Genomic DNA, 23,621 nt, shown 5'->3' with positions numbered 1-23,621 from the left:
TAAGTGTTTATTTTGCAGGAGGAAGTTTGCGTTTTAAACTGTCTGTTTTATAATAATATATAACCGTTACAGAAACGCTAAATAAGGTCACCAACTGGTCAGCTAACCAACTGACTATTCAGAGCACAATATTAGGCTATTTACAGCGACAAATGCATCTGATGTAAAACAACGATATAAAGTAAAGGTATAATATAAATATATAACATATCTCTTTGTGTTAAAGTTCTGGCGGCTGCAAAAGAAACATTTAAAACGTGAAAGTCATAAGGGAACGGATCAGGCAGGCGGAACGCGTTGGGCACCTACATGACTTCCTCTTCCTCAACCCCCAGCCATGACGTCCTCTTCCTCATCCAAATACAGACCATCCATCTTGTTTTTGGGAAGAGGTGGAAGGGTATGTGGCAGGAACTAAATGATAGAGATTTTTTTCCTCCCAAAAAAGTAATGCACACAGGCCGGTAAACTGGTGTTCCCTGCAACAGTATATTTCCGCCTGTTTACTGTTGTCTGTAGATCTGCATTGTTGGAATATTTAGAGGAACTCCACGGGTGGAAAGGTAGCCAAGGAACAATTGCTCTGTTATGTGCAGTGTTCTGTCACTTTCTGGGCAATAATCCCAACCCTGAAGTGACTGCGAAACTCAAAGACTCAAGTGACACTATACTGCTCTATAACAATCATGCTCTTTAGTCAACTCTGCATGGGTATAAGAATACCTTTCATCTGTAAAAAATAACCAAAGTATCCAAAGGAATTGCACAAAACAATCTGTTGCTGCCAAGCTTGCCTATCATCAATGTGCACTACTGCCATGTTAGAGTCAAGTCAAAGTCAAATTTGTGATCCCAAAAGGGAAACTCAAGTGGTCAAGGTGTATAGGCAAGATATAGACAAAAGTTAGCCTAATAATGCATGGTGAAACGCTGTAATAGTCATTGAAAAGTAAACTACCATAGTACTACACCATGATGACATAACCGAGGGCCTTAAAGTCATGCACTACGACTTGATGATTGCCTTTCTGGTAACAGCAATTTTATAACGAAGGGTCTTAACGGAAGAAGGAAGATACAATAGATCCCATAGATCTTTGATTCCTTTGCTACACACCTGTACTACATAGACTATCGTATACAAGACACACAGACACACCCACACCCGTCTCACACACACCCACGCAATTGTGCATGCCATGCATGCACGCATGCACGTGAACACACACGGATGAAAACACACTTATCTTGGCTCACTTTTACAGCTTTTGATCTTTCTGATGATTAACAACATCCGCTTTTGTGATAGGATACTGAGATAAAGAGAATTACAGCTACTACTTGCATTCCTGTTGCCCAGAACTTAACATGCGAGCACTTATCAAATTGGTTACACTTCGGATCTACAATACCACAAATGTGGTTAAAAGAAGCATCACAGTACTGTAGATAAGTGTTTAGGGATAAGCAGCACAAGTCTGCCAATGTTGTTGGCAAGGAATCTAAATTCCTGCTTACAGTACAGTACATGTTTGTGTACCCTCTCTCTCTCTCTCAATCTCTCTCTCTTTCTCTGTCCTTCTCTCTACCCCTCTCTCTCTCTCTCTCTCTCTCTCTCTCTCTCTCGCCCTCCCTCCCTCCCTCTCTTCCTCACTCCACCCTCTCCATCTCTCTTACCCGGTGGCAGTCTCCTCCAGACAGTACTTCCTGGATGAATATGGCCGGTCCGTCGGGCTTGTTGGAGCCTCCTCCCAGGGTGATGCCCAGACTGCAGGAACTCCTGGCCAGCGTGATCAGCTGGATCACCCCCTCCCCTGGGTGACTGCAACACAACCAAGCAGATAGACACACACACACACACACACGCACACACACACACACACACACGAAGACAGGCATGCACGCACGCACACACACACGCGCGCACGCACACACATGCACGCACACGCGCACACACACACACACACACACACACACACACACACACACACACACACACACACACACACACACGAACACAGGCATGCACGCACGCACACACACACACACGCACGCACACACATGCACGCACGTACACACACACACACACACGCACACAAATAATTAAATGTAAACAAAATATACCAGTTCGAAAATGTATTGTATCCATAAATCACAAATAAACTCATCAGCTGTTAGAAAGTTATTCCACAGTTTGTCTGTTTGCATAGCACATTATGTGTGTTTCAGTAGTTTCCTTTGTGTGAAAGTCCAGTGACCTAGACACAGTATACCTGAATCAGCACAGGTGTGTGATCTTGTGTAAGCAAGAATGTGTGTGTGTGTGTGTGTGTGTGTGTGTGTGTGTGTGTGTGTGTGTGTGTGTGTGTGTGTGTGTGTGTGTGTGTGTGTGTGTGTGTGTGTGTGTGTGTGTGTGTGTGTGTGTGCACGCGCGTGTGTGTGCGTGTTTGCGTGTCTCCCCCACCTGAGTGAGCGCAGTAGAGGTCCTGTGTTGGTGTAACTGTGTGTGTGTGTGTGTGTGTGTGTGTGTGTGTGTGTGTGTGTGTGTGTGTGTGTGTGTGTGTGTGTGTGTGTGTGTGTGTGTGCGTGTCTCCCCCACCTGAGTGAGCGCAGTAGAGGTCCTGTGTTGTTGTAGTTGTGTGTGTGTGTGTGTGTGTATGTGTGTGTGTGTGTGTGTGTGTGTGTGTGTGTGTGTGTGTGTGTGTGTGTGTGTGTGTGTGTGTGTGTGTGTGTGTGTGTGTGTGTGTGTGTGTGTGTGTGTGCGTGTCTCCCCCACCTCAGTGAGCGCAGTAGAGGTCCTGTGTTGTTGTAGTTGTTCTGTTGGCCGGCTGGGCTCAGCAGCAGGGGACTCTGGGATCTCGACGAGGAGCCGGATGACGAGCTGTCCAGATATCTGCCTACTTTACACCAAACACAACACCAGGTCAGCACATACTGTACTGTTCACACAACCACGGGTCTTTACATACTGGGGCCTATACTACGTACGTACAAAGTTCAGGAGTAAACCAGGTTAAGTTAAGAGGTAACTCATCTAATAGAAGAGCCTGGAGTCCTCATTTTCTAAGAATATAGCACATACTGGGGCCTATACTTACAAAGCTGGTTCAGGAGTAAACCAGGTTAAGTTCAGTGGTAAATCATCTAATAGAAGAGAAAATGAGGAGAGAAAAATGAGGACTCCAGGCTCTATTAGATGATTTACCTCTTAACTGAACCTGGTCTACTCCTCAACCTGCTTCTTAGTAAAACCTCCTGTACTGTTCACACAACCGCTGGTCAGTACATACTATACACACAATACAGCGCCAATGCTTATGCATGTATTGTGTCTAACATGATGGGTCTTTAGCACCTGTTTTACAGAGATTTAAATAGAAAAATAATGAACATATTTGATTGAGACATTATAACTGTTTCACAATTGTCCCCAAATATGGCAGGCAAGTTGTGGTTCAGAGTGAACTTCCTTTAACTTTCTAACCCACTCAAATGGCTTGAAATTGAATTGGAATAACAGGACTGATTATCACACATCCTTTTTTTTCGGGGATGGTTTTTACCTCCTAGCCTTAAACTGATTAATTACATTTCTCTCTGCCTGCAGTAAATGGCCTAAACTGTAGGAGAAAAAAATGAAAACTGAATTACACAAAAATGAATTACAATATGACACATTTGAGTTTCACAAGGTCACACATGAGCCAGCAGATGGCAGTAAAATTGCCAATTAACGTGTCATCATCGCTGAGGGGACCGAACATCACCGTCCGCGAAGCGCAGCGTGAGCCTCTCTCAAGTTAGCTGTCATAAATATCCTCTTAAGTGGGCCTTCCTGCTTGCCTGGCATCGCGCTGCACTGCTGGCTGGCTGGCTGGCTGGCTTTAGCCCCCCCCCAGGAAGGGGCAAAGCTATAGGAGGGGCGAGCAGGGCATTAGCCCCTGGGCCCAGGGCCCTCCCAGCGCCCTCTCGTATTGGTGGTGCTGGCCCTATTATGACTTTGAGGGGCCTTTTCAGTGTTTTGCCCTGGGGCCCCATGTAAACTTGTTCCGCCTCTGCCCCCAGGCATCTTAGCAGCGGCACTCACAGCAGATTATTGGGGATGATTTATCTTAATACGCTCTAATCGGGTCATAGTAAACAGATCAAAGGGAAATTAGGAAATCTGCCCAACTTTTTGGGTGACGGGAGGGGGTTTCTTTTTTTCCGGGGGCTTGTTAGGCCAAATCTCTGTCATACGTGACATACATACACACGACACGGGCCTGAGGTAGGCATCGTGAGGTGCGCAAATAATACTGTATGTGGATCTGTGCTTTCGGAAAGGCAGAGAAAGAGTTGATTCAGACCACTCTGTATTTTTAGCTTTGCTCTGACCATTAAAGTTAGACTATGTAAAGTTAGACTAGTATATTTTTTAGTAGTTAACCATCTAAATCTGGCCACAATCCTACATACATCAACCTTGTTAGCAGTTGCAGCCGACCATAAATGCGTAATGCACAGTGTAGTGCTGCAGTGTAGTACAGCATACTGTATTTTTTTCAATATGGAGCAGCATCGTTTTTGGTAAATCCAATCCTGAGAGTAAAAACCCTACCAAAATTTTGATCCAACCAGCTCTTAATCACCTCATCACCTTTGACAGACACTACTGTGTCTGTCAAATTGGTTTTTGGACAGATTTGCCACAAATTTGGTTTCAAGCAGTATTAGAGAGGTATTCTAGACTAGGGATGAGGAAAAGCCTGCCAATGTAGTTGGACAAGTAATCTCCTTGAACTTTTAGTGCAACCCTCTCTCTCTCTCTCTCTCTCTCTCTCTGACACTTGCAGACAGACACAGCAGAAGTAACCTCTCTCTCTCTCTCTCTCTCTCTCTCTCTCTCTCTCTCTCTCTCTCTCTCTCTCTCTCTCTCTCTCTCTCTCTCTCTCTCTCTCTCTCTCTCTCTCTCTCTCTCTCTCTCTCTCTCTCTTTGTCTCTCACATTCACAAACAAGTTCCCACAAATTATTTCTGACAACAGATCTTTATGCATTCAACTTATGTGAACTTTGTCACTGTTTGCCAATTTGTTTTTGTATTTGTGCATTTCATACTATGACAAAACAAACATTCAGCTATGCCCCTAGTGAGTTACAGTAAGTGTAATGGTTGAAAGAAGTGCAGTGTCCTGTGTGGACAACAGGCAGCAACTGTGATTTGCATGGTGCTAGTGTATCTCTGTAGTGCTAGGAGGCATCTGAATGGGTGTCGAGCTGCATCTAAGTGAGAATGAGAAGCTGTCACCAAGCACACACCGTGCTAATGGGGGAGCTGTCGGTCTGTGTGTGTGTGTGTGTGTGTGTGTGTGTGTGTGTGTGTGTGTGTGTGTGTGTGTGTGTGTGTGTGTGTGTGTGTGTGTGTGTGTGTGTGTGTGTGTGTGTGTGTGTGTGTGTGTAGTACACACCATGCTGGTTGGGTGAGTTCCGCGTGGAGCCTGTGCTGCCGCTGCTTCCGTACTTCTCCAGCAGCTCTCCAAACTCTCTCCTGAAACACACAAAATGGCCACCGAAACAAATCAGACACACGGACAAGACACACCACAGCACAGATATATCATTCTGAATAGTAATATCCTTATTCCTTTTTGTTGGTAGAATTGTTCATATACAAAGCTTACAGTTCATTTCAATATGACATTTCATCATCATTATCATCATCATCCCCCCCTCCTTTTCTTTTCTTCTCTCTTCCAATATCCTTATTCAATGCCTGTGACAATTACTATTTTGCTATAACCTGGTGCAGGGCATTTACACAAGGCTGAAGTTATTATGGTCTTTTTTACATACTGTCCTTATGAAACAATAAGTAAATGAACTCAGACCACCAAACACAAAGCTTCTTGGTCTAATCATCTAATTTTCTTTGGGATGAATGAAGAATCTCTAGTCTATTCTACTATAGTTGCCCAGAGCCGTAGGGCTCTGTAGTTGCTTACTATCTTAGTTTTTTAGTTGCAATGTAAAAACCTACTGCCAACCAGTCAACCAGTTTCTGTTAACAATGGCATCAATGATAAATGCATCTCCCTGGGCCCGGGACAACATACCCATTTGTCTAGTCGGCGGGCCTGACTAGAACCAACCATCCTTTTTTACAGTAACAAGTAAAAACCCAAAAAACAACTGTGGTGTGGACACCTTGCAAAATGTCCACTAGTCTAGTCAGACAATTTTGCGGTGCCTTATGTAACCCACCAATGCCATTACAGCTCCATTATTCTCTGGTATGTAATATCATGAGGGATAATTCCCTTAAGGGATAAGGGACCAGTACATCCATCATGCAGTCTGCCTGGACGCCCACACGGCTGGACTGGGATCAAAAAAAGCATTTTTGGGATCACTTGGCATTTTTGCACAGCCCTGTCTAAATTGTGGGCCAGCCTCTAGGAAAATACAAAAGCAAAACCCCAGACAACACAGCCATGATTGTGCCAAATGCCAGATTACCAGTCCATGCCTGTACCCCCCATATACAGCCCTACAATTTCAGAACGCAGTAACTCATCTTTAAAATAAAATAAATAAATAAAAAAAACAGGACAGGATAGTGTGAGAGGTAGACAGGAGGCGAATTGGGAGAGAGACGGGGAGGGGTCGGCAAAGGACCCGGGCTGGGAATCGAACCCGGTTCAGCCGCATGGCAGGTGAGTGCCCTACCAGTTGGCCACGGCAGGACCTCAGTAACTCATCTTACTGGTAAACTTTAAAGTTTCCTTTCTAGCCGGCAAACTGTGCTGGAGGTGAAGTGGTGATGATTCTTCCATATAATACTTTTTATTATGGTGGGAATGTATGCATACAAGAAAAAAAACAACATTCTCACGGCTGTTCACCTGAAAAATGAAGATTGAATGATTACTGTGTACTCCCAAACCACTGCTACAATGATAAGTGCAGTGCGTTTTTGGCTTGTAAGACGTAACCTCTTAAAACAATCACACAGTCATATTGTCGTTGCCTTTTTCGCCAAGCTGCTATCTTATTTTCCTGTAGCCCAGCCCAGCCTTATGCAAGGCTGCTATTTCGTCCCTTGTATCCTTGGATAGCCCTTTTGGCCTTGGCAATCGTGGAGAGATTGGAGTCTGCTTGATTGAGCATTTGACTGGTGCCTTATTAACAGATAAGGAGTTCATCAAGTGCTGCAATTACTACAGGTGGGTCATGAGTAGATTATGGAATAGCATCTCCGTAGCCCCTTAATGCATGCCGTACCTCCAGAGGCACGCTGTAATAGTCATTGAAATGTAACTACCATAGCACTACAATACTATGACACAACACAGACCCTTTAGTAATGCACCACGACTTGGTCATTACCATACTGGTAACAACAAATTTATAAAGCCGTGTCTTAAGGGGTTAAAGGCAAAAGGGGTGTGTGAGAGAGCAAGAATTCCAACTGGTTGGTATGGGATCAAATACTTTGTATTTTAGGAAATAAAATTAAAAAGCTATTGATTATTTTTTCAGATGTGAACTTTCTTCACCAAGCTGTGGTGTCAAGCTCTGGCCTCCCTAGCAGGCATTATGTCTTGGCTTGCACAAAAAAAAAGACATGCGTGCCACATGTTTATCCCAGAAGCACAGCGTATGGTTTTTCGTCATTCTACATATACAGTGCCCTCCATAATTATTGGCACCCCTGGTTGAGATGTGTTAAAAGCCTTAAAATAAATTCAGTGTTTATTGCAGAAGAATACTGTCACACTGAAAATTGTAGAAAAATGTAGCCTTCAACTCAAATGAATTGTAAGAAAATAAAAAAATCCCTGACTAAAAAATAATTGTTTTTCATTAAATCACCTGTTCCACAATTATTGGCACCCTTAACAATTCCCAGGAAATAAATATAATTGAAGCATTTCTGTCATTTCTACAGTAGTTTACAAAGTTTACCAGAGTATGTAGGAACATTTAATTAGTAATTCATCACTTCCTGTTTCCCTGGGGTATAAATATGACGTGACACCGAGGCCATTTCTCTTATCCACTCTTAAACATGGGAAAGACAAAGGAACACAGCATACAAGTGAGGCAGATGTGCGTCGACCTTCACAGGTCAGGCAGAGGCTACAAGAAGATTGCCACTCAACTGCAGCTGCCCATATCCACTGTGAGAGGAATAATTAAGAAGTTCAAAACAACTGGAACAGTGGTAAACAAGCCTGGACGAGGACCCAAGTTTATTTTGCCACCACGCACAGTGAGGAGGATGGTAAGAGAAATCAAAAGATCTCCAAAGCTCACTGTTACAGAATTACAACAAATGGTAGCATCCTGGGGTCACAAAGTCTCCAAATCAACCATCAGGCGCTGTCTACACGCCAACAAGCTGTTTGGGAGGCACGCACGGAGAAAACCTTTCCTCACTCACAATCATAAACGCAAGCGTCTGGAGTTCGCCAAGCGGTATTGGGGCTTCAACTGGGACCGTGTGCTTTGGTCAGATGAGACCAAGATTGAGCTTTTTGGCAACAAACACTCTAAGTGGGTCTGGCGTACCACGAAAGATGCGCATGCTGAAAAGCACCTCATACCCACTGTGAAGTATGGGGGTGGGTCAGTGATGCTGAGGGGCTGTTTCGCTTCCAAAGGCCCTGGGAACCTTGTTAGGGTGCATGGCATCATGAATGCTTTGAAATACCAGGACATTTTAAATCAAAATCTGTTGCCCTCTGCCCGAAAGCTGAAGCTGGGTCGTCACTGGGTCTTTCAGCAAGACAATGACCCTAAACATATGGCCAAATCTACACAGAAATGGTTCACCAGACACAAAATCAAGCTCCTCCCATGGCCATCTCAGTCCCCTGACCTCAACCCCATTGAGAACCTGTGGGGTGAGCTGAAGAGGAGAGTACAGAGGAGAGGACCCAGGTCTCTGGATGATTTAGAGAGATTCTGCAAAGAGGAATGGCTGAAGATCCCTCTTTCTGTCTTTTCCCATCTTGTGAAACATTATAGGAGAAGTTTAGGTGCTGTTTTGTTGGCAAAAGGGGGTTGTACAAAATATTAACACCAGGGGTGCTAATAATTGTGACACACATTATTTGATGTCAAATAATTATTTCTTTATGTGGGATTTTTTCCCCACTGAATAAATGCACTTGTATTGAAGGTTGGATTTTTCTCTTTTTTTCCATTAAAAAAAATAAAATAATTGGAAGCTAAAAAACACATCTCAACCAGGGGTGCCAATAATTATGGAGGGCACTGTATGTACCCTATGTTCATTTGTTATACAGAAGTGGGGGACATCAGCAGTGTAGCCTATCAAATAGCCTACTTATTTGCGCCACTGTAAATGGAGCGGGCAGTGGCTCACCAATGACCCCCGCCCTCTGACCTCCCCAACAGATATTAAGTCTTGTCTCCGGGGAGATTGAAAAAGGCAGATGAAAAAAAAAGAAAGGAACACAAGCGGATCAAACGATACCAAAAAAAAAAAAGGCAACAACACCAATATGCTGACCGCATTTTGAAAAATGGTAAAACGCTATCTGTGATCTCTGGCCTACATTTCATTAGTATAATAACTTTTTTTCTTCTCCATTTTCCTTTTCGGATATTGTTTTTGACCATCGTATGGCCCTACAAGAGCTTTACTACATGATATTTTAGCTTAGGGCTGTGGGCTGTCACGCAAAACAAAAGAGGAAATGTAGGACAACCATGCCGGCTGAGCAAGAAAAAAGTAGTGTACTAAATGTACACAGACACACAAATGACACAGCTATTATTCAAAATGCTCCATTACTAAAAAGCATCCAATATCCTTATATGTCCTGCAGTTTAATCTTTATTCTGAACTACTGTACCAGACAAGTCTAAAGCTGAACAAAGCAGAAAACGTCTGCACACCACTGCATGCATACATCCAACCGTACACTTCCAAGAAACACATTTACAAAAATCTAATGTAGTATCTTCCACCGATTCTATTCTGTTCTGTATGTAATGCAGCTTGGAGCCAAAACCTGTAGGCAAGTGGTTCCCAACCCTTTTTGGTACAGGACCCCATTTTGACATCCCAAATTTCTGGCGACCACATACAAGTTTTTTTTTTCATGACAAAAATTAAAACCTGACTGAGCTACACAAGTTGTAGGCTATTAAATCTACAGATATTTATGTCAGTCTGAGATTGTAAACGGCGTTTCAAACAGAATGTTGCATAGTTATGTTATAAGTAATGATAATAAATAAGTAATATTTCAGGCGCTAACCCTAACCCCATTTGAATTCCAGGCAACCCCAAAATGGGTCCCGACCCCAGTGTTGAAAAACACTGCTGTACAGTAGCGCAGCACTAAAAAGCACTAAACAGCTCTAAAGTGGGCCTGCCGTGATCCCTCCTGCTCCTGTCGTGTTTTTACATGTTTACCGTGCCGCTGTCACCGGCCCTCATGGACTCACCTCTGACTGGCAGAAGTAGGTCAGCAAAAATGGCCTGCCTGCCTCCCCTTTCAGCTCAGCTCAGAGGACCTGTCATCTTTAGCAGCGGCTAAAAAACACTCCTGGCTCTGCCTCTATGTGTGTGTGTGTGTGTGTGTGTGTGTGTGTGTGTGTGTGTGTGTGTGTGTGTGTGTGTGTGTGTGTGTGTGTGTGTGTGTGTGTGTGTGTGTGTGTGTGTGTGTGCTCATGAAGGTGCGTTTGTTTGCTGATGCAGGTGTGTGTGCAGATGTGAGGATGTGCATGCGTGTGTGCAGATGTTTTTGCTGCATGTGTGAGCGGAAGTCCAGTTTGCATGTGTGTCTGTCTTTGTATGTGTGACAGTGTTATCATGGTTATCCATTTTGACAACTGCTAACTAACACTTTCACACTTTTTAAGGCACCCATGGTCACAACTAGCTATGAAGTTCATTAGCTCTGACCGTTAGTCATACATTTTTAGGTTCAAAAGAAAAACGGTAGGCATCATGAATTGCACTGTAGGTATGTGGTGTCTGAAGCTACAACTCATAGACCAGAAATCCACAACACACTGCCTTCACAATGCCCATCATCTCCTCACGTAAAGATGATGATGCCGTCAACAAGGATAAAACACTCAATACACTCAAGACGAGTGAAGCGGGCGGAAGGAGAGAGATGCATGGTGAGGGAACGGACGGAAGGAGAGAGATGAATGGTAAGGGAACGGACGGAAGGAGAAAAAAAATCCATCTTGATCCTTCCAGAGTGGGTTATAACTGGGATTAGATCTGTCAAAGGTCACAAGGGTCATGACGTAGACTAGAGCCCCTCGCCCTGCTCCCAGTCAACGCAGTCAGGGCCGCCAACAGGGCCGCCATTGACCAGGCCCGGGACAAAGACATCTGAAAAGGCCACCATCCACCCAATACATTGAATATCTATTTCTGGGCCCCCGATCACTGGGCCCGGGACAAAGACATCTGAAAAGGCCACCATCCACCCAATACATTCAATATAATGAGGAACCGTTTCTGGGGCCCCCGAATCACTGGGCCCGGAGCAACTAACCCCTTTGTCTGACCCCCTGTTGGCTTCCCTGTGCACAGTAAGTAAACAATAGCCAGCCAGTCAGCATGCCTTCCTCACAGCATTCAGGTGAGTCAGCAATCCATGACAGTGACGGCCGGGTGCTGTGGATAACCATTACCACGAAGCAGTGGGAATAGGCGGAAGCATCAACGTAATCCCATTGGAACAACATTGTCATCGCTACGGCACCATCCCCCATCCCCCATCCTTCTACAAAGCTTGGCTGGTGGAATTTCTTGGTATGCTACTCTCTGTTCAGATTCCGCTTTTTATAGGCTTGGATTTTGTGTATTTCATATGTTTGTTTTTGCCAAATTTTGTGACAGCCAAATCAAATCCCATCCTTCCCCACCGACATCTACTTACAGTATTTTTTCATTGAACAATTTCCAACCTTTCAAGAAAATCTCAAGCAATTGCATTCATTACTTCAATCGCCCAAGAAATGTCTAACAAACAACCAAACCAAAGCCCAAAATACAGTATATAACCTTCTCCTCAAAGGTAACAAGCACAAAGCAGCAGCAGCACAGGTTAAGATGTTATTTAAGAAGGTATTTCTAGTGTTCACTCCTCAAATTCTCAAATTGGTTTCCACTCCTGAACTCAGCAAAGGGCGGGGGCGGCATTGTTACCTCTGCCAAGGAGGTAATGTTTTCGGTCGCGTTGGTCTGTCTGTCTGTTTGTCTGTCTGTCTGTCTGTTTGTCAGCGGTATAACCTAAAAAAACAATCAACGGATTTGGACAAAACTTTGTGGAGTTGTTGATAATGACCCAAGGAACAAGCGATAAAATTCTGGTGATGATCCGGATAACAAACCGGAATCAGGATCTTTTAAAAGATTCTTCTCCATTGCTGGCCTATACTGCCCTACAATCTTAGAACGCAGTAACTCTGAAAACGGCAAACTGAGAAAAAAGGCTTCAAAGTTTCCCATATGGCGCGACAACTGTGTTGTCGGTAAATTGGTGGTGACACTTCCTGGTAATGCTTGTTTAGGATAGAAATTTAATGCACACAAAAAAACCCAAAAAAACAACATTTATGTGTCTTTTTGCCACAAAAAACAGAGTTACTGCGTTCTTGGCTGGTATTACTGCCACGAAATGGAGTTACTGCAGGAGTTACTGCGTTCTTGGCTAGTATTACGGTCTACTCCCAAACCAGTCCCATTGGAACGTGCAGCAGTAACTCGCCGACTTACTGCGTTTTTGTTTTGTACGACATAACCTTTAAATACAACAGGCAGTAACTTTTTTTTGGTCATTTTTGCACTTTCAAAATGAGTTTTCTCCAAAACGGGACGGTTTTGGACCACCATTTTTTGACACAAGACAAATGAGGTAGTTTAAAACCCATTTCCGATATAAAAAAATGTTCGACCATTTTGAGTTACTGCGTTCTTGTTTTGCACGGCAGTATAGACGCCCCTAGTGACCAGAAACTGAATTGTGGGAACTCCACAAAAAGAAGGCAGAAAGACTTAGGGTGTAACATAGTCAAATGTTCTATCAAGCAGTTTCCTGTTGGCGGAGGTCTGCACTCTCTGAGTGCTTCTAGTTGTCTCTAAAGCCAACTAGCATAAGTAATTTTGTTTGCAATGGAAGCAGTGCATCACCACCAGGGACGCCGACAGTGGGTAAACAAATGGTTTAGTTGTCCCAGGCCCAAGGGGAGAGTGGGCGCCAAAATTGAGTCCTCCTCATTATATTGTATGACTTTGGTGGAGGGCCCTTTCATATAGCTTTGTCCTGGACCCAGCCAAAGCTGCCAGTGGCCCTGATCACCACACCTGGCCACAAGTCCACTACATCCTGCCCTGCACTTCTGTACTGCTCATGAGATTAGCCTCCAGGGCCCACGTGGCTACCACTGTGCCAACTATAGGTGCTAATGCTGGATGATTCATCTGGTAGCTATGCAGAGTGTAAACAGTGACAAGGGTCAGACCGCTAGCTCCTCAGATACAGCAGCCAACAATACAGGCTAATTTCTCAGGCTAGCTTCTCACATTATGGGGCTAATGCATAAACTAGAGGGATTCAGTGGACTAGTAAAGTATTTTTCATAAATTCTAATATAGTTACTTTAATAATACTGAAAAATACTACTACTAATAATACATAATAATAATAATACATTTTTAATAATAATGGTATATTTGTTTTGCACTTTGCATGCACTCTAAAAAAAGATAGTGATCTCGGATTGATAGCTCTATACACCTTAATTGAGTTTGTACATAAACATTGGTAAAAACTGCTTAGGAAGAATGTTTACCATACTGTGTATTAAAGCTGCCCTCACTGGCCAGCTTAATGCAACTGCTACCTCATTGGATGCCGCCCGGCCTTGTCTAGACTTATGCCTATTAATATACTGTGTCCTGACAATGGCCTAGTAGCACTGGCCCTCGAGCAGTAGTATTAGGGCTAGTCATAAGCCCAAGCTAATTATAACCCTGTTTCTTCATGTCATAATCGAAGTCTGCTCCATCATCATCATCATCATCATCATTATCATCATCATCATCATCATCATTATCATCATCATCATCTCGTAATTTTTCCCAACAAACAAAGCAGCATTGGAAAAACAAAGGACCATGAAAAAGTCTATACTTCTATACAATGGGTGCACCTAAAGTAACAGGTTGATTCTCTGGACATTGTACTGTAAGTAGAATTGGTTCACTCGCTGCCTTGCACACAAACATGAACACTATGATAATAATTATGCCTGTGTGTGCTAGCCTGGCTCTTCTCTGTTGGGTTCTGGTCTTGAGCCTGGACATGACAGTCCTTTTTTATTCATTCATCATCAAACCCTAGCATGACCTGGGGCTTTTTTTTCATTTTATGTGTCTGCATACGTGTGTTCACGTATAGGTGCAAAAATGTGTCAGCCTGTGGCTGAACCCAAAATAGTCACAGTGCAATTGTAGTATCAACATTTTACTTTTGGTGCAACGTCCACAAGTTCAACCTGTTTTGCCTCTGAATTTTCAATGGTTCTTTGTTTTTCCATTGATGCTTTTTTGGTTGGCAAAATGTGGCGGTAGGCAGGCAGGCAGGCGGTTAGGCGGTTAGGCGGTTAGGCAGGCAGGAGAGAACGGGGGAGGCCTGGAGGGCCGTGACTGAGGGTTCCGATGCCCAAAACAAAAATCCCGACGAGGCAATGCCAGGGCCTCTTTGAAGCTCACGCCAGCTCACTCCTGTGCAAGTGCCAACAGCCAGTCAGATCTAGTTTACGAACAAAATTATTCATTTTCACTTTGAATTATTTACGGCGGGCAGGCTAAGAAGATCACACACTGGCTGGCGTCGGGGTGAGTTTCAGTTTCAGTCGCTTGAAAAGACCAACGCAGAGAGCCAACGCAGGTCACACATCGAGCGTGGTGCTAACTGGAGCATTTAGTGCCAGACAGGGAATATGGGGGGGTGGGGGTGTGCGTGTTGGGAAGTTGCATTGCACTAAAAACTGGTGTTGACAGAAACATTCACACAAGCCTCGGTTTACGTGACACTTTTGTCCATTTTAACAATAGCCTCGTATTGCCTACCTGTGACCGTGGTCATCATGAGCAGACCAAACCAAGTTCTAAAACCCGTGACCTCACAGATATGGGAGTATGGGAGGTAGTATGGGAGGCAGAAGTGCTAACTAGCGGTCTAAAAGTCAGTAGAGAACCTGAAGAGAACAGAACTCTGAAGAAGACGCACACGGCGTCGAAACGCCAGTCATTATGTTTACACCACAATAAAATACTAAAAAGTATCTGAGTGCTCCAGTTATCCCTGGCCTAATCTTTTCGAAGTGGATCAGTTTATTCTTGATTGTATACCGTCCTGGACTGGACGCACCAAGAAGGTTAGAGTGCAAGTGACTTCCCTTTTATCAGTAGAGAACCTGTATGAGGCTTCGGTTGGGAGGTTTAACGGTACTAACTATGTCCACAAGCTCTGCTAAATGGCATCTGTTATACATTCACTCACCTGGCTTCTTCATCCCTGGCGATCAAAAGGCGCATGTGATTGGTAGAAGACGCTGCTCTGAGAATGTCCACCGCCCTGCAGGGGATGCACACAATACATATGTAATGAGACTAGACTACTCATTATGACATGGCAGTAGCTATTTCGTGCAGAATCAGATATTGTAGCTGACAATCTCATTCACCATTTGCTGAAAAAGCTTAACTACATCACAGCAGCATTGCTATGACATTACCAAGAATCTTACAGAGTAACAGATTAAGACATGGTCATTTTTGTGTGTGGCAATAACGTTACAACAGAGGCTCTGCAAGAAAAGGTTAACATCATCTTCAGTACGGTACATTAGTATGATTGGTTGCTTACCTGTCACTGGTGACTCCAATCAAAGTCTCCCCATTCACCTCCAGTATTTGGTCTCCTGGTTGTAAGTTCCCTGTGACAATGGAAAATACAAGTAACAAAAGTTTGTGAGACTTTGTATTTGACGGAAAAGGAAGCACATCTCAGGTAAATGAAAAGAGCTTATGTCTCTAAATAGTGGATTACAATGGCTCACAAATGACCCAAATGCCACAAGATTGGATGACTTCCATGGCCATATACAATAACAATAACATGCCAAACACTGTTGACTTTACTGTGACCAACCTGATTGGACAAATGTATGCATTTAGCCATGCTGTTCTACAAAACATACGCAAGACAATACATTTTAGCTTGTAGCTATGCCGAAGTTGGATGGCGTTCTGATGCATCTCTCTCAAAATGGCGACAGCGTTGCATTACCCTAAGTTGACCTACAGTGCGCAGCAACACAGCTTAAAAGCAACTTTTATCTTGAAAACGATCTAGGAAATGATTTGGCTCATGGTTGGGGCAGTAGTCACCTACAGTTGAATGGCATATTGCAATGGCAGCAACTTTGATCTTGAAGACGATCTAGGAGGCCCTGCCATGGCCAACTGGTAGGGCACTCGCCTGCCATGCGGCTGACCTGTGTTCGATTCCTGGCCCGGGTCCTTTGCCAACCCCCCTTCCAATTTGCTTCCTGTCCACCTCTCACACTGTGCTATCAAAAATAAAGTAAAAAAAGACCCCAAAAAATCTTTAAAAAAAAAAAAAGAAAAGAAAAGAAAACGATCTAGGAAGTGATTTGGCTGATGGTTGGGGCGGCAGTCAAATGGCCTGCAGTTGAATGGCATATTGACCCACTCCAGACTCCCCATATCCTCAAGGCTCTCTGGTGGCTCTCAGTCTCCTCAAACAACCCGTCCTGTCCTGTTTCTGTTTCTGTTTAAGCGATCTGAATATGGGTCAGGACAGCCTTCTGTTTTATTGATGCTCTTTCTCAAGGAGACAACGAACGGAGTGATGGCTTCAGAGCTTCTCTGCTTGTTCGCTTCCTCTAGCCAGAGAAGGTGCAAGTTCAAGGGATGCAGGCTGACAAAAAAGAGAGCGCTCGCTCCAAGGAACAAGAAGTGATTTACAGTCGTCACCTAGAAGTTTTAGGTGCCATAGAAATTGGCCGTTTCATGTACAGTGCAGACATTCATCAAATACTTGTACATTCCACAGAACTGGACTGACTCATGCATTTTCTCAGTGGTTTCTTATGATCAATGCCAGATCAGTGCGGGAAGGTTGGCATTTATTATGTTTTTGGCTCTGACTTGTCATACTGGGATTAGAGTCAGTTTTTTTCTTCAGTTTTTAGTTTGAAAAAAAAAAATACAGAATGCACAGGACATTTCTCAGTGTTAATTTAACACTCTAATAGTTGTATCTAACACTCCCTGTGTGTACCAAGAGGTTGTTGTTGGCTTGCATTTGTGTTAATCTCATACATTAACCATATAATTGCTGATCCACCTTTCACAGAAATCCCACTGTCTTATTGAAAGGTATCCGCACACTTCTGAGGAAAATGTGTGAAAAGGGGGACAACTTTTGTGCTTCATAAATGCAGTATACTGCATTGCTATAATCACAAAATCTACGCAAATTCTGCATTACTAGTCTCTTTGTAGTCCAGAGGCATACAGTACAGAACAGGCTACTAGAGGACACCCCAGAGAAGAGAAGTTTGATTCTCATATCGGGGAAATTACTTTAATTAAAGTCTGTACGATAGTCTGGATAATTAACTAATTAAAGCCTCGGCTTCAAAGCAACGTTTTTGTTTCCAATCAAGGCCTTTTGCCCAAGCTGCTCCCTCAGCCTCCATTCTAATGAGCAAGCCCGGCTTTGTTGGCCCCTTGCTCAGTTTGAAAATATCAACAAGGACAAGTACATTTCACAGCCAGCTCAAGACATTTTACAGTACAGCATCGCACCACTGCATGCACAGGACAGGACAGCAGCACATTGCTCCATGTGTGTGACTGATCGAAGATGAGTATCGCCCATTTATTCTATTATGCTGCATTTCACAGTGTTATTTTCTGTCTCATTAAATGTTTCAGCTCCCTCGCTACAGGCTAAAAAGTTCAGCTCCCACCATTACATCCCACCCCACTATACCAGAGTACCACTATTTTTATGATTCACAGTAAAGTAGATTCTTAATTTCTGCTCAGTTAACAGTACAATATTTTAGGTCACTGAATCCGTGCAGACTAAGGGTATCACCACAAGGCACCTTATCAGAGCACTTTGGACTTCGGTGCTGTTTTCCTCTCTCCAGGTATTTTTTGTTTGTATGCAGATGTGTGATTGAGGTTTGATTTGTTGTACAATGTACAGTATAGTATGTGTACAGTATTTGTGTTTACGGCTGGACACCTTGGTTTCCTTCAGGAGCAATGAAGTTATTCTACGCTACTTTACTAAGTAGTTGGTCTGAACAATGTGACTAGAACAACGGTTATACATATTTGTCAACCCTACGCAAAATAGGGACATGGGGCCCTCTTGAAGTATTTTTTGTTGGAATTGTAATATGGTGGCACAGACTGTTGGGGGGGGGCTACTGTACAGTGATCAGTTTTATTGGGGCTTAGGGAAAGCGCCTAGTCTGCCTCCGTGGCCAAAGTGTTCCCGCACAGTTCGTCCCCCTCAGGGACGCAAACCTGCCACCTCGTCAACTACATCAGTTCGGCAATGGTTGTCAAAGTACGAGCGTGCTGAACTAAAGGGTCGGTCCGATAGCCCAATGTTACCACACTGTATTGAGGCTTTGGGAGGGAACGTTTACTAACGCTCCACGCCAAACTCTGCTAATTGGCCTCCGTTACACCTATTCCTCATTCCTACTCCACACTAAGTTTAGTGAGGTCATAAGTGGTAAGTTAAGCCAGGCTCCAAAATGACTTCATGCCCCTTTCCCTGTGTGACCATGGTTCCAGGAATTAGCCGATGAAGAAGGGTCTTGGACTGGCCACCATTTTGGGATGGGGTCAGGATGCCTCAAGGTGATCCGCTTTCCCAGAACAATGTTTATACTTATCTCATGCTATGCAGTGCACAGGTGCACTCACTCTGGTTACCATTCATACAGTATGTTCATTCATTCATTCATTCATCATTTATTTAAACTCGAAGAATCATTGAGAGCCCAGCCCTCATTTACAATGATGTCGAGTAAAACAAACAATTACACATATAAAATCATATATATACACAACATACACAATACAACATAAATCATATAAGAGGTAAGAATTAAGACAAACTATGAATTAAAACTTATGAGTTAAAACAAGTACAAGTATGTGATAAAAAACTTCCCAGTATTACTTTAAAATGTTCTAATGGCACAAAGGCTTGAAGACCCATCCTTTGTTGTAAGGTATTCCACACTGAAGGTCCACAGACACTAAAAGCCGTTTTACCCAGTTCAGTGCGGGCATAAGGGACCTCCAGTAAAAAGTTGCTGCTGCGGGTTTGGTATGGGTTGGAGTGCCAAACTAAAAGAGATGAAATATAAAATGGGAGTTTACCAGTGAGGGCCTTATAAATAAAAATAAAATAATGCATGTCCCTTCTGTGAGAAAGTGGAGCCCACCCAACTTTATCATATAACAGGCAATGATGAGTGCTATATGGATCCCCAGTAATAAAACGAAGAGCTGAATGATAGACAGTGTCAAGTGCCTTCAGATTAGAGAGTGGTGCATGTCTGTAAATAATATCACCATAGTCAAGGGAAGACAGAAAAGTAGCTTCAATTAACTTTTTTCTGCAGAAAACAGGAAAGTGATATTTATTTCTGTGCAGGAAAGATAGCTTTTGTCTGAGCGTAGTGACAAGACAGTCAGTATGTTTCTTGAAAGTGAACTTGTCATCTAGCCAGATTCCCAGGTACTTATAATGTGATACTCTCTCAATAACAGACCCATCTAAAGTAGATATATTAAAATCATTTTTCATGCCATGCTTAGATCGAGTAAAGACCATACATTTAGTCTTGCTTACATTAAGTAGAAGCTTAAGACCAATGAAGGCATTTTGTAGGATATTAAAAGACTGCTGCAATTTCTCCAATGCTAGCTGTACAGAATCTGCAACACAATACAAAATTGTATCATCTGCATAAAGATGAATAGAGCAGTTGGAAAGGAGAGAGAGTATGCTATTTATGTACATGGTGAAGAGTACCGGACCTAAAACTGAACCTTGTGGGACCCCCTTGGTTATTAGCAGGGGGTCAGATTGTATGTGCCACACGCAACGGCCATTCAAACATTTGAGACCTACAGTACTTCCAATCCAATTACACTCTATAATTAAAGGATATCCATTTAATTCTCATTCAACTATATTTAAATGTAATGTACATGGTACTAACAACCAGATGCATCTTTTCAGCCTAATAACAATCTTGATCTTGAGTTGAGTGCAATCTTGAGCTATTGTGAGTACTCCTTGCCAAAAAAATATTAGGTAGATGCTTTTACTTGATGTATGCCACACCTTGTCTAGTCTAGTGTGGGAGACTAAAAAGTATACTGTCAAGTTGTTAAGTTTTATTGATAACAGGTAAGGGTTACCAACTGTCAACTTCATTATGGTGGGAGGTGTGGGGCTCATTTTGTATTTCTTAGATGTAATTTTGATGCATTTAATTGTCCTGTGTCCCGTTTCTGCTCAATACGGAACACATACGTTTATTTATAAAAACGGTACGATTAAGTATTCAAGGGACTGTTGGCAACCCTGGGTAAGTAAGGGCCAGATACAGTTCCCAAAAGAGACACATATGACTCCCGAGCCATAGATTCCCTACCCCTGCTATAAGTGATGTGCTGAGAAGTACTGATGCCTTCCCTATAAGTGACGCAGCAGGCGGGTGGGTGTCCGAGTGCATAAGCAGCAGGGTTGGGTGCGGACACAGTAGGTGGGAAACTCCCGGTAATTCCGGGAGGAGGAATTAAGAACAGCCAAACAACACTCTACTGCACGTGTGCGACTTAAAGCTCACAGTTAAGAACGGGTGTGTGAACACTGTGAACCGAGGAATACTGCTGAGCATGCGGTTGTGGATGGATCAAGCAAGCGTGACTGAGAACACACAAACATTCAGCCCACACACAGCTCGGAAAAGAGACTAGCAGTAGTAGTAACAGCGGCAGTAGTAGTAGTAGTATACTAAAATATCTATCTAGGGAAAGGGAATAGTAGTAGTAGTTAGGGTTGTCGTATCGGATCGGATGGATCGGATCGGCTGCCGATATTGGCAAAAAAAGCGGATCGGTATCGGATCGGCATGCACGGAAAAATCCGATCCATTTTCCTATTTTGTGTTTATTAATATCTGAAAAAAGAACAGGTCAGTTTCTCATTAAAAATCATTGTGTATTACTCAATTTCACCTAATTCAGTTGGCTAGTTGTTACTAAGAGTAAAAACCCTTTACAACATGATTGTGACAACGAAGTAAGTAGGCTAAATAGCTTTCAACTTAAATACTCCGATAGGCCGGTATCGGTATCGGTATCGGATCGGAAGTGAAATAAAATATCTGTATCGGATTGGAAGTGCAAAAACCTGGATCGGGACATCTCTAGTAGTAACTTAGTAATAGTAGTAGTAGTAGTATACTAAAATGACTTAGTGAAGGTTTAAACTACAATTCATTCTTAGTTCCTCATATTACTAGCAGTCTGGGGATGATTTTACATGGTTATGTCCCATATTCACTTGTATACCCTCACATTGACTGAAAGAAACACTAGTCAAGCTGGTATCCAATATGTCTTCCCCGCAAAAAAGTCACATTCCATCCCAACCAATCAGAGTTTATTTTCTTTGCTTTTTAAAAAAAAAAAAAAAAATTGTGGTCTTTTTCAATGACAGGATAGCATGAGAAGTGGACAGGAGGCAAATGGGGAGAGAAACGGGGCCGGGGTCGGCAAATGACCCGGGCCATGAATCGAACCCGGGTCGGGCGCATGGCAGACAAGTGGCCTACCAGCTGGCCATGGCAGGGCCTGGCATCAGAGTTTGTTAATGGGCCCAGGCTGGCTAATATGAACGTTGTATCATCCAGTAACATGACTCATTAGAGCTCAGATGATGCAGCAGGTTACTGGGTGCCTTGATTGGCAGTAATCAGATTGCCTGGTTATCTTTTGTGGGAGCCTTTTAAAACCACAAGGATCAAGGCAATTGAATTAAACATCAGTGGCAGCTCAACAGATGAGCTGAACACATACAGTACAGTACTGTATCAGTACTATATCAGTAGAGTACAGTCCAGTACAGTACATTACAGTACATTACACAGAACATCTGTGTAAATGGCTTGGTGGTCGAAACACTGAGCAGTCACAAGCAGCAATACTTGTTTGTATTTCTTTTTAAAGGACCATCTAACCTGTCAAGGGACAGAAGATGGAAATTAGCCTTATGGCTACAATCTTGTATGTTTTGCTTTTTTCTTAAATGCTATTAATATATGCTGTCCCTGTGTTAAATAAATAAACTTTCAAACTTTCACATGACAAGTGTCAAACGGTTAGCTCCTCAGTGCAGTACAGTACAGGTTAGATTCTCACATTATGAGCCTATGGCATAAACTAGAGATGCAGTGGACTGAGTGAGTATTTTTAAGTCCCGCCGATTATTAAAGTAATTATGTTATAATACAATGATACATTACTAATAATACATGGAATGGTACATATTTGTACTGCACGTTGCATAAAATCTCAAAGGAATAGTTCTAGATAGGGATAGATCTCGAATTGACACTGTAATCCTGGGTTTGTACATACACATTGGTAAACATAGCTTATGAAGAATGTTTACTCTACTGTAAATTAAAGCTGTCCTTATTGGCCTGCTTAATGTAACTGCAACCTGCTTGGTAAAACCTGATGCCGCCCTGTTAAGAATTATGCCTACTAACCCCAACTCCGATGAAGTTGGGACGTTTGGTAAACAGTGAATAAAATCAAAATGCTATCATTTTCAAAACACTCAATCTATTCATTAGATGGAGAATAGTGAAAAGACAACATATTAAGTGTTAAAACCAAGAAAAAATATTGTTTTGGGGGACATATGTACTCATTTCTAATTTGAGAAATCCAACACGTCTCAAAAGAGTTGGGACGGGGACAATAAATGGCAGCAAATGTCGAGGAAGACTAAAAACAAAACAAAAGACAACACTTAACAATTAAATACATTAACTGATGAGATGATTTTATATAAAAAACAGTGTTAATTCCTATCTTGGACATGATTTCACCAGCTTAAATGGTGGGTGTATTCCTTGTCATGTTTTGCAATGTTTTCCTTTCTGTAGTGCTTACAGTGTGACAGGTCTTGACCAAAAACCCACCATTTTATCACATTCTGGTCCTTATGATGGAGCCAAACTGTTAAAACATAGTAGAGAATGCAATTTGACCTTACTATGTGGCAGTAATCGAAGATCTCCCTTCAAAATATAATGCATGAGTGGCTTTTCATGCTGTTTAAAACCCATTTATACCATTCAGCACTGTATTTAACTCTACAGATGAGTGAGAACATCTTAACCAATGCACTACTGCATCCGCATGCCATCATGGAGGCTGACTTTTGAAGCTAGCACTAACACAAGTTGGATGGTCCATTTTCAC

The 23,621-nt window shown here is 42.8% G+C and overlaps 1 protein-coding gene across 1 annotated transcript in view; it reads right to left on the bottom strand.

The window, feature by feature from the left end:
- Window positions 1–23,621, bottom strand: part of si:dkeyp-72e1.9 (syntaxin-binding protein 4) — a 90,393-nt gene that overhangs the window by 33,682 nt on the left and 33,090 nt on the right. Inside the window, exons 4-8 of the mRNA XM_063214952.1 lie at window positions 15,916–15,985; window positions 15,550–15,624; window positions 5,449–5,528; window positions 2,777–2,900; window positions 1,678–1,822 (exon numbers count right to left, since the gene is read on the bottom strand). Of these exons, the coding sequence (XP_063071022.1) occupies window positions 1,678–1,822; window positions 2,777–2,900; window positions 5,449–5,528; window positions 15,550–15,624; window positions 15,916–15,985 (494 nt within the window). The remainder of the gene's footprint in view (window positions 1–1,677; window positions 1,823–2,776; window positions 2,901–5,448; window positions 5,529–15,549; window positions 15,625–15,915; window positions 15,986–23,621) is intronic.

Source organism: Engraulis encrasicolus, chromosome 2 (genome assembly GCF_034702125.1).
Source record: "Engraulis encrasicolus isolate BLACKSEA-1 chromosome 2, IST_EnEncr_1.0, whole genome shotgun sequence".
NCBI classification, from domain to species: domain Eukaryota; kingdom Metazoa; phylum Chordata; class Actinopteri; order Clupeiformes; family Engraulidae; genus Engraulis; species Engraulis encrasicolus.
Note: the sequence above shows the minus strand (reverse complement) of the source record. Positions and strands in the feature narration are given on the sequence as shown.